Source organism: Octopus bimaculoides, chromosome 4 (assembly GCF_046866305.1).
Source record: "Octopus bimaculoides isolate indiv1 chromosome 4, ASM4686630v1, whole genome shotgun sequence".
NCBI lineage: Eukaryota > Metazoa > Mollusca > Cephalopoda > Octopoda > Octopodidae > Octopus > Octopus bimaculoides.
The window spans coordinates 19208591-19220712 of NC_142931.1; the positions used below are offsets into that span (position 1 = coordinate 19208591).

A 12122-nucleotide genomic window follows, 5' to 3' on the forward strand; every position below is an offset into this window, starting at 1 on the left:
GAACAATACAACTGGTCTTGGCCATCGATGTCCTCCCTAACAGATGGAGACTTAGAAAGTATGCTATTTATTTATAGATTCATCATTGTATACCAACCACAGATTAAGAGGTTTATCATATTTATTGTACCAGTCCTTAATGATAAAGTTCAACCATAGAGTTGTCAATAATTAAAAATGCATATGAAAATAAAATAATAAATTACTACAATTATTTTCTCCAATGTCATCTGAAAAGCAATAGTTAAGTTAGTGTTAGAATATTCAATGTGGAGTGCCAAAAATATAACTAAAAAAATTATTATACAATAAAGAAAAGGCAGTGACTAGTATTATTTCTATCCTTTTGGTAAGTATGGGGGAAAAAACACCAGACATATTCTGGTCTTATTATACCTCTTTAGCAAACTACAGATTTCACTGTACTTGCTGAAATAATACTGAATGAGTTTCTAAATTCATAAACAATATTGTACTTATACAAAGGTCTTCTTGAAAATTAAACCTAAAATCACTGAGATTAATTACTCAGAGATCCATCTGCATGAAAATTAATAGTTAAGTTTGTGTTAAGTAAAAGTAAAAAATAAACAAGTAAAACATAAAGGATAAAAGAATTGGAATGAGATTTGTTTTCATTTTTAATTTTTATTTTGTTGCAGTGTTTTCCCAGAATGCTCACCTTCAGTACCCACTGCTTACAGATTCTCCTACAGAATTAAACAACCAATCACCAAGAGAAGAAATATCATTGACACATTCCATAACTGACAAGGCAATAATCTATCCTATATAACTTTAGTATTATTTGTATTAATTTATTTATTCATTTTCATTCTATTTAAACAAGCGGTGAACCCTGGTGGTCAAATATTGTAAGAGAAGTAATCTTTACTAAATCAAACATGGTAGTATAGGAAAGTTGGTTATACATCATTAGATGTATATACCTGACTTTCCTATATAAAATTAAGAATATAACGGAACGCTGAACTCCAGACTATCAACTTAAACAACACTTTATTTAGGTGGTAAATATATACATCTTTAGCTTCTGTGTGTATGAGCATAGTTGTTGGGACGTTGTTCTGTAGTTGTAAGCGAGCTGTCGAGTGTAAGTCCGAAAGATGTAGAGAGACAGCTTAACACGTAAAGAGACTGTCTCCAGGTTGGAGTATTAGAGACACTCTTGACACGTCCGTGCTCATGGTCGGCCGACCGTAAAAGAGATAGAATTAAGCGGGAACGCTTGCTTGTTTAATTCAACGCATGCGTGAGACCACGCATGCGCACAGCGTTACTACAGTAGTATTAGACATTTGAATTTTAAATTGAAAAGCAAGAAAGATGCAAAGAATATACATTGAATGTACATCTTTAATATTTTCACTCATTAGAAAGATCTTAAAATTTTCAGTTATAAGATTGTTTTTTTCAATAGACTGTGATACTTATGGCTTCATGGAACACATTAAGGGTAAGGATAATAATCCTTTCTACTGAAAGTGTTATATGGACTGTTAGATTTGTTTGTTGTTCATCCTAAGTCCCATATTTCAATATAGTTCGTCTGAGGTCTCTGTTTTGTTGCTGTTTTGAGTGACTGTCGGGGTTGAAGCTAATTGAGATATATGGCGAGGAAAACATTCTTGTTTCTTGATAATTAACATTCGGTGAGTGAGTTCTTTGTTTATAGTTAATAAATAAATGTGATAACTAAGTTGTACAACTTGTGTTTTCTCTGCGAGTTCCCAAGAGGAATACAACAGAAAGCACAAGGCCTGAAATTTTGGGGCAGGGGACTAGTCAAGTACATCAACCCCAGTATTTCACCGGTACTTAATTTATCAAGCCCAAAAGAATGAAAGGCGAAGTTGACCTCAACAGAATTTGAACTCAAAATACCACTTAGCATTTCACCTGGCGTGCGAACAATTCTGCTACCTAGCTACCTCAAGGGTAATAATAACAATGGAAGGTATTTATGGTGGTTTTGATGCCAGTGATGCTAGTCGTGGTTATAGATGTTTTGTCATGATGCTAACAATGACAATGTTGCTAAGAATTGATGGTAACATCAGAGGGACTGTTTTTACACAAATCTAGGTTAATATTTGTAAATGCATGTGCGAGGTGTCTTCTATTATAGTCCTGGGTTGATTAAAGCCTTATAAGTGAATTTAGTAGACAGAAACTGAAAGAAACTTATCATCATCATTTACTCTCTGTCTTCCATGCTGGCATGGGTTGGACAGTTTGACAAGAGCTGGAAAGCCTAGGGACTGCAATGAGCTCCACTGCCTGCTTTAGCATGGTTTTTACAGCTGGATGACCTTCCTAACACCAACCACTTTACAGAGTGGACTGGCTGTGTTTTATGTGGCACCAGCACCAGCGAGTTTACTACATAACTTACATACATACAAACATACATGCATATATATATTACCATTTAAAAATATTTTCTTTTTTCTTTTTTGTTTCTTTTTATTTCAACTGCCCCCCCCCCCTCCTCCCCTCTCTCCATAAACTTACAAGTACATACACCAACATGCACCTCCACCACTTCATATTGTAAACACGCTGACCACACACTATATACTTTCCTCTACTGAAAAAACTTATAGTAGCTGCCACAATTCTTCCCTTCTCCCTCTTACTTTCTCAATGCATATATATTTTCTTTCTTCTCCTAGACCAAAAACATTTCCCCACCATCTCCCTTCCATATATATATATATATATATATATATATATATATATATATATTTATATATGTGTGTGTGTGTGTGTGTATACCAGTGTCCCCTGACTGACTCCCATGCCAGTGGCATGTAAATAGCACCATCCGAATGTGGTCGATGCCAGTGGCCCGTGACTGGCTTCCGTGCCAAGGGCACGTAAAAAGCACCCACTACACTTTCAAAGTGGTTGGCATTAGGAATGGCCTCCAGCTGTAGAAACCTTGCCAGATCAGATTGGAGCCTGGTGTAACTCTTGTACATATATATATATATATATATACACACACACATGCACATGTGTGTGTGTTTGTCTAGCTGCTACATGGTAGCTGTTAACAGGCATCATCATCATCAAGCAAACAAGATTGTTAGTTTGCAGTCTTGTGTGAAAAATATATCAGGCTATGGGAGGGAAAATATTACCTTCTTTGGAAACTGATGGGGGTTGGTGACAGGAAATCTGCCTCAACAAATTTTGCTCTACCCATGCAAGCATGGAAAAGTGGACATTAAATGATGACGATAACAATGATGATGATGATTATGATGATGACAATGATGACAACAATAGTTTTATGGACTATGTTAATGGTACTGATAATAATATGAAATTCAATAATAAAAGGTATTTATGATGGTTTTGATGTTGGCGATGCAAGTCATGGTTATAATGGTTTCATCATGATATTAATAATGACACTGTTGCTAGGAATTGATTATAAATATCATCAAAGTTACTGTCCTTTGTACTAATCTAGGACAATATTTGTAAATGTAATCAATCGATAATCAGTTATATTTCTGAGTATCTGTTTTGTTGATAAACTTCTTCTGCAGGTTTTCTTGTGCAGACAATAGTTTTGAACTTCCATTCAGTGTCTTATAAATGTGACTATTTGATGTCTAAACGTTTCTATTGTTTCTCTTCTTTGATTTAGTCAGATGACTTCGCTCTATCAACTTGCACGCAGAGAATAGATGAAATAGAAGGTGATACAATGCCTTCAGTTGGTATGTATGTTTGCCTTTGTGTTGAGATTAAATATTTTATCTTTTTCAATATTCTGAATGATTAACTTAAATTTGATATCTTGATATGTTCACAATTGATATCATATTTTGGTCAAACTTTACCTTTCACCTCTTTGAGGTTAATAAAATAGAGTACCAGTCACATGCTGGGGTAAATGGTATCAACTAAAGCCTCTCATTTCAAATTTGCTGGCCTCATATATAAAGAGTTCCTCTACCTCTTTACAGTCTGAGTTCAACTCCCATTGAAGTCAACTTTGCCTTTCACCCCACTAGGGTCGATAAAGTAAAGTACCAATCAAATCTTGAGATCAATGGTACTGACTAAGCCCCTTCTCTCAAAATTGTTGACTTTGTGCCTAAATTAGTAACCAATATAAGGCAGCAAACTGACCAAGTTGTGAGATCTTTAAATATAGTTCCTTGCTTTATTTGTTCCAAGTGTGGTGGATTGACAGAATCATCAGAGTGTTGGAAAATATGCGTCTTTCTAAATCTTTAAGTTCTGTGTTCAAATCCTGCTGAGATCAACTTTGACTATTATTCTTCCAAGGTTGATAAAATAACTGGCACTCCATACACTATGATGGTAAGAGTTCCAGTTGATCCAATCAATGGAACAGCTTGAGAAATTAATGTGCAAGTGGCTGAGCACTCCACAGACATGTGTACCCTTAACCCTTTCATTACCGTATTTATTTTGAGATGCTCTGTGTTTCTTTCAATTGATTTTAAATCACCATCATCATCATCATCATCATCATCATCATCATCTTTTAACGTCCGTTTTCCATACTGGCATGGATTGGACCATTTGACTGGGGACTGGCAGACCAGGAGGCTGCACCAGACTCCAGTCTGATCTAGCAATGTTTCTACAGCTGGATGCCCTTCCTAACGCCAACCACTCCGAGAGTGTAGTGGGTGTTTTTTATGTGCCACTGGCATGGGAGCCAGTCAGGTGGCACTGGCATCGGCCACGTCCGGATGGTGCTTTTTACGTGTCACCGGCACGGGGAGCCAGTCAGGTGGCACTGGCAACAACCCATGCATGCATGGTGCTTATTGCATGCCACCAGCACCAGAGCCAGTCAGGCAGCACTGGTATCAGTCACAACTACAATTTCTGAATTTAGTAAAACAACTTAGTTGTCATTAAGCTGATGTTAGGAACATAAATTGTGACTAAGATTTGGTGGAAGATTTTAATTCAGAACTTTTGAAAACAAGACATTTATACTACAGAGCCAGAGGTGGTTTCAGGCAGGTTGGTATCAAATGGGTTAATATAATTCTCAGAGAGATTCAGTATGACACAGAATGTAACAAGGCTGGCCCTTTGAAATACAAGTACTACTCACTTACACAGCTGAGTAGAGTGGAGCAATGTGAAATAAAGTGTCTTGCTCAAGGACACAACACACCACTGGGATTTGAACTTGCAACCTTATGATCATGAGCTGAATTCCCTAACACCACTGAGCCACATGCCTTCAGGTTGATAAAATAAAGTATTTGTCAAGTACTGGGGTTGATGGTATCAACCAATCTTCTCCCCTGTCTCAAAATTGCTGGCTTTGTCATGTCTAAATCAGAAATAATTACTGTAGTTTCAGATGCACAAAATACTGTTATCCTCAGAGATGGAATGTCTTTTATTGTAGATCTGTTCAATAAATGTTTAAAAACAACAACAAATTGGCTATGTGCTTAATAAAGAAATCAATAAAGGAGAATTAACTTTTTTGCCAAAGTGGACTGAGACCAGGAAACACATTACTCCTAAGTTTGTAACTCAATCTCCCCGTACAAGTTTAGAATCAATAGTCTATTATAGATCAGGAAGCCAGGGTCTTTTATTTTCACTTTCCTGAGATAACTTATATACATAAATAAATAAATAAATAAATAAGTAAATAAAATGGAGAAAGTCTGCTTAAAGATTATTATTTAGTCGTCAGGCTTGATGTATACTGAACTCTTTATCAGTGACATTTATAAACTGCATTTCAAACCAATATAAGAAACTCTAAGCAGTTACCCAACATGAAGGAAATATCAACTAAATTTTGCCTCAAATTGCACAAACTGTCTTGCAAAGGGAGAGACACATTGGATAACAGAGTCTTAAACATAAAATACTTGCAAGAAGGAAGGAATGATCATGGCTGGAATGTTTTTAATCATAGGTCTGCTCTATCACAGCTAACCCAGGGTTAAATACTAACAACACTAGTGAGAAGGTATTAAATCAGTGGTTCTCAACCATTTTTTTTTTGCTTATGGCTCTCTTTGATTCTTATTTTACTCTATTAGACCTCCATAACAACTCAATGTATATAAAAAAGTATCTTACTGTATTTTTATAATTAAATATTATTAAGAATTGAATAAAAAAATTGTTAAAACATTTTGTATATTACAGAAGTATAAGTGATTTATTGCACATAAATTTTAACAAGAAAATCATGTATGGATCCTTTAAGGGCCACGTGGACCTCAGTTGAGAACCATTGGTAAAATGCTGGGAAATTCTTAGTGGTGGAAATAATTCTTTCTCGTTTAGCACAAGGCTGGCAATTAGGAGAGGTTAATCAATGCCATATAGAGATAAAAGAGTAAAGATCCCCTTCAGTCATGGGATTGCACACCTAGAAAGTTTCCCTCCAAGGTACAAGTCCAGGCATGGTTGTTTTTGAAAGACCAGCAGTCACCCATGCATAACAGACTCCCCCCTCGATGCTGCCAATGTTATCCAGGAGAAAGGCAAAGTCTGATATAGCTTGGAACCAGTGACGTCACAACTCAATTCTACAGCTGAGTGAACTGGAGCAATGTGAAATAAAGTGTTTTGCTCAAAAATACAACACACAGCCCAGTCTGGGAATCAAACTTACTATCTCACGATTGTGAGTCCTACACTCTAATCACCAAGCTGAAATGATATTACTGAAGAGAAGTTTCAAAGTGGTTATTTAATGAGGTTAAGTTAAATTGAGAAAATTAAGTTAAATATGTCTAAGTTTAGAAAAAAAAAAAAAATGATAAACTTCAATTTCAGATGAAAACTTAAAATCGTATTTGGTGATTGCTGGCATGGTTGTAGTTAAAATGTTTGCTTATATCATGGTATCTGGGGTTCAGTCCCACAATACAACACATTGGGAAAATATTTACCATAACTTCAGATTGACTAAAATCTTGGGAATGAAATTTGGGAGAGAGAAAACTGGAAGCTCACAGACTGTACCTGCTCTTGAGCAATACAGGCTTCATTTAGCACTACTCATTGATTCATAGGTTTATTTTAGAAGAGCCCACTCAGTTGTAAGCTTTCTGATTAAGTTCTCAGGCTGAGAATAACGTCATCCTCTCCCTATCTCACCAGTTTCTAAGGCTCTACAAAAGGTCATGGGCATTGCACTTCCTGCCCTGATTCATTCATAATATATTCACACACACACACACACATACGTGCTCTCTCTCTCTCTCTTTCTCTTTCACACACACACAGGCGCATACATGTAAATATAAAATAATTGTATAACATATATGTATGTAGGTATAAAATAATTCACACTTCTTTCATCATCATCATCATCATCTTTATCACCACCACCATCACTTACACTACCACCACCACCACCATCACTTACACTACCACCACCACCTCCTCCTTCTCCACCTCCTCCACCTCATTTTCATCATCATCATCATCTTTATGGATCATCATGGTCCACATAAATTCTTATTCAGCACCACAATCCTCACAAACAGCCCAGAAGACCACACCTTCCTTATACATTCCATTTTTGGCCTGGTTTCTACAACTGGATGCTCTTCCTATCACCCACTACTTTACAGCATACTAAGTGGATTTTATTGTGGTATCAGCACTAGAGGGGCTGTCATGTTCTCAGCAAGACAAGATCAAAGAAATCTTCTTCGCCCTACATTTTCCCACACACTTGTCATCCCTCTACAGTTATTTCTTTACTACCCACAAGGGGCTACACACAGAGTGGACAAACAAGGACAGACAAACGGATTAAGTCGATTACATCGACCCCAGTGCGTAACTGGTACTTATTTAATCGACCCCGGAAGGATGAAAGGCAAAGTCGACCTCGGCGGAATTTGAACTCAGAACGTAGCGGCAGACGAAATACCACTAAGCATTTCGCCTGGCGTGCTAACGTTTCTGGTTGCATTTTATCATAGCACCAACACTAGAGAAGTTAACATAACCTCAGCAAGATAGGACTAAAGAAATTTCTTGAACCTTTGCTTTCTCCACTCCAACAACTTTAAATGTATCTATATCCATATATCATATATATATATATATATATATATATATATATATATATATTTATATATATATATATATATATATATATATATATATATATATATATATATATATATATATATATATATATATATATATATATGTATATATATATATATATATATATATATATATATATATATATATATATATATATGTATATATATATATATATATATATATATATATATATATATATATATAAGGGTAAAGACGCCCTTCAGTCATAAATGACCATGGGATTGCACCTAGAAAATTACCTTCTGAGGCACAAGTCTAGGCAAATTTGCTTATGGAAAACCAGCACCCACCCATGCATAACAGCCTCCCCCTCTCCATGCCACTGATGTTATCCAAGGGAAAGGCAAAAGTTGATACAGTTTGGCTCTAGTGACATCACAACTCATTTCTACAGCTGAGTGAACTGGAGCAACATGAAATAAAGTGTTTTGCTCAAGAACACAACATACTGCCTGGTCCAGGAATTGAACTTGCTACCTCATAATTGTGAGCCTGATGCTCTAACCATCAAGCCTTCACTATATATATATAAGTGCAGGAGTGGCTGTGTGGTAAGTAGCTTGCTTACCAACCACATGGTTCTGGGTTCAGTTCCACTGCGTGGCACCTTGGACAAGTGTCTTCTACTATAGCCTTGGGCCGACCAAAGCCTTGTGAGTGGATTTGGTAGACAGAAACTGAAAGAAGCCCGTCATATATATGTATATATATATATGTATGTATGTGATGTGTGTGTGTATGTTTGTGCGTCTGTGTTTGTCCCCCTAGCATTGCTTGACAAGCGATGCTGGTGTGTTTATGTCCCCATCACTTAGCGGTTCGGCAAAAAGAGACCGATAGAATAAGTACTAGGCTTACAAAGAATAAGTCCAAGGGGCGATTTGCTCGACTAAAGGCGGTGCTCCAGCATGGCCACAGTCAAATGACTGAAACAAGTAAAAGAGTATATATATATATATATATATATATATATAATATCAAGATAAATAGATAACTAACTAAATAGAGATATAGAGATGCTGAAACTTAAAACTGATTTCTGTTTCTCTGAAACAGTATCAGCATAGAAAAGTTATATATCTCTTTGAAGTTTACAAACATTACAAAATATTGCGTCGTTCTGTTTTTCTGTTTTCTTTAGATGTAGTTGCTGAAAATGTTTCCACAATAAAAAATGATAACTCGGATATTAAAACAACCAATTCTAGTTTTTCTTCTGACACTCCAATTGTTCCATCAAAGATCTCATCTGAGAATGTCCAAATTGATGCTTGCAGTCACACAAATTATAATAATGTAGCTGAGGAGCCAGAAACATCATTGGTAACAGATCATGTTCTGACAGTAAGTGGAAACTTCAATGTATATTGGTTTGTAATAACTAATACATAATTTCTCTAAGTTGATTGGTTGTTCCTCTATGGCAAGGGAGAGAATTGTCTTGCCTAGAATCTATTATTTTCTAAATATCTTATAATTGTTTTACTGTTGATATACACTGATCAGTGTGCTGACAAAATCTAACTTCCCTCAGTTGATTGGTTAATTCTCTCTCTGTCTCTCTCTCCACTATCTCTCTGACTAGCAAAGGAGAGAATTGTTTCACCAAGGGTCTGTAGTGGCACGAAATTATAGCCGCCATTGAGGAAGTACTATTTTGTGCATGCGCAGGGGACTTCACCACCGGAAGCCCCTCGAGTGCACATGCGTAGTAAAACTAGTACTTAAAGAGTGAGTTTCACTTTCTTAGGCAGTTAAGCGACAGACCTTCTACGTGACAACTCCTCGCTCCTCAATGAAGCACTCTTCACCTCGATGCCTTCGATGGTGATAGCTACTTGCTTCTCTGGCAGGCATCAAGGAAGCTCTTAACTTTCCAATACCAAACTACAACTTAATCAGCGGCTGCTAAGCTGAATGACAGGAACTGTGAAACCAAGCATCATCAGAAAAATAAAACTTATTTTTATTATGTTGTTGAATTGTTCTACTGTTCCTTAATATATATTTATGTTGAAAGGTGATAGAGAGAGACTAAAGTCTCTATGACAACTATCAAACTTTTACAGGTCCATATTTTTCTTTTTAACTCGACTTGTAATGACTTATTGTTGATATATACCAATTACGATAACAATAATGATAAGAAGGCTATAAAAGCAGAGTTGGGAAAGAATGAGAAGAAAATTCCTGTGTAACAACTACAGTCTTTTGTAGTGAAGTAGATTTGGGTCAGAGACAAACAAATGGAAACTTTATGGTGGGATAGAGAGAGTCAGTCTAAAAACTCAGTACACACTTAATATGGCCAGGTTTTAATCAATTTTCAAAACTTATTTATTATTCTGAAGACGCTAATAATCCTTTCTGCTATAGGCACAAGGCCTGAAATTTGGATGGTGGAGACTAGTTGATTACATTAACCCCAGTGTTTCACTGGTACTTAATTTACTGACCCTGAAAGGATGAAATACAAAGTTGACCTCAGTGGAATTTGAACTCAGAACGTAACAATAGGCAAAATGCCATTAAGCATTTCGTCCAGCATGCTAATGATCTACCAGTTCATTACCTTATTTATAACTAATAATAAACAGATTTTAGTGATACATAAATAATTAAAACAAAAATATTGTATTTTTTATTCTCATTTTTAATATTCTCTTTTTGAATAAAATTATTCCATTTTGAACAGAATTATTCTCGTTTTGGTTGGAATTATTTCATTTTGAATGAAACTATTCCATTTTGATTGGAATTATTCCATTTTTAATGGAATTATTGTTGTATTGAAGGCAGCAAGATGGTAGAAACGTTAGCACGCCAGGCGAAATGCTTAGCAGTATTTTGTCTGTCTTTACATTCTGAGTTCAAATTCGGACAAGGTTGACTTTGCCTTTCATCCTTTTGGGGTCAATAAATTAAGTACCAGTTGCCTACAGGGGATCAATCTAATCGACTGGCCCCATCCCCCAAAATTTCAGGCCTTGTATCTAGAGTAGTAAAGATTATTCTTGTATTGAATGTGAAATGGTATAGTCTTTAATAATATAACCACAAAGACAGTTCTTGATTTTTTACTAAAACTTCAAAACAAAACTATTTGATGTTTACAATAACAAATTACAATATATGCATTGTTGGTATTATTTAGTCCCAGTTCCAGCCACGTTCATCAAGTCTTTAGGTGACTACAGAAATTGCTTGACAATACTCTCAACCATATCTTTAAGTGTTATTGTCATACATGTCTTAAGTTGATTCTAGTTAAGATGAATATTTTTATCAATAACACTCAAATAAGTCAAACACTACATATGTAAGTGCAATCGATCTCATAACTAATACTGTTTGATATTACTGTCCTTTTCTTCCAATCTTATATGATAAACATTATACACTTTTCCATAGACTAATTCAATATGACGTATTGATATTGGCTGACAGACCTAATGGTCAGTTATTTGAGTGATATAAAATTACAGTCATTGAATCACATTAATATAATGAAATTGTTGGAAATAATACCAACGGATAATTTTCTAATTCATTTATTGTTGTGTACAAACCTTCTGTAGTATGTATTTAGGTTTCTTGCATTTCTCTGGTTGCATTTCGTTTGGGTATATATGTGTGTGTGAGAGAGTGTCATCATCATCGTTTAATGTCTACTCTCCATACTGTCATGGGTTGGACGGTTTGACATGGAGCTGGCTAGCAGGGAGCTGCCTGGACTCCAACTGTCTGCTGTGGCATAGTTTCTTATTTCTTTATTGCCCACAAGGGGTTAAACATAGAGGGGACAAACAAGGACAGACAAAGGGACTAAGTCGATTACATCGACACCAGTGCATAACTGGTACTTAATGTATTGACCCCGAAAGGATGAAAGGCAAAGTTGACCTTGGCGGAATTTGAACTCAGAACCTAACGGCAGACGAAATACTGCTAAGCATTTCGCCCAGCATGCTAAT

General features: G+C 35.9%; 1 protein-coding gene across 3 annotated transcripts in view; it reads left to right on the plus strand.

Moving 5' to 3' along the window:
• Nucleotides 1–12122, plus strand: part of LOC106881343 (uncharacterized) — a 152710-nt gene that overhangs the window by 98872 nt on the left and 41716 nt on the right. For all 3 annotated transcript variants that reach the window (XM_052966923.2, XM_052966924.2, XM_052966925.2), the window contains 4 exons: nt 1–58; nt 663–775; nt 3683–3755; nt 9290–9492. The exon at nt 1–58 is cut by the window's left edge and continues 69 nt beyond it. In XM_052966923.2, coding sequence (XP_052822883.2) covers nt 1–58; nt 663–775; nt 3683–3755; nt 9290–9492 — 447 coding nt within the window. The remainder of the gene's footprint in view (nt 59–662; nt 776–3682; nt 3756–9289; nt 9493–12122) is intronic.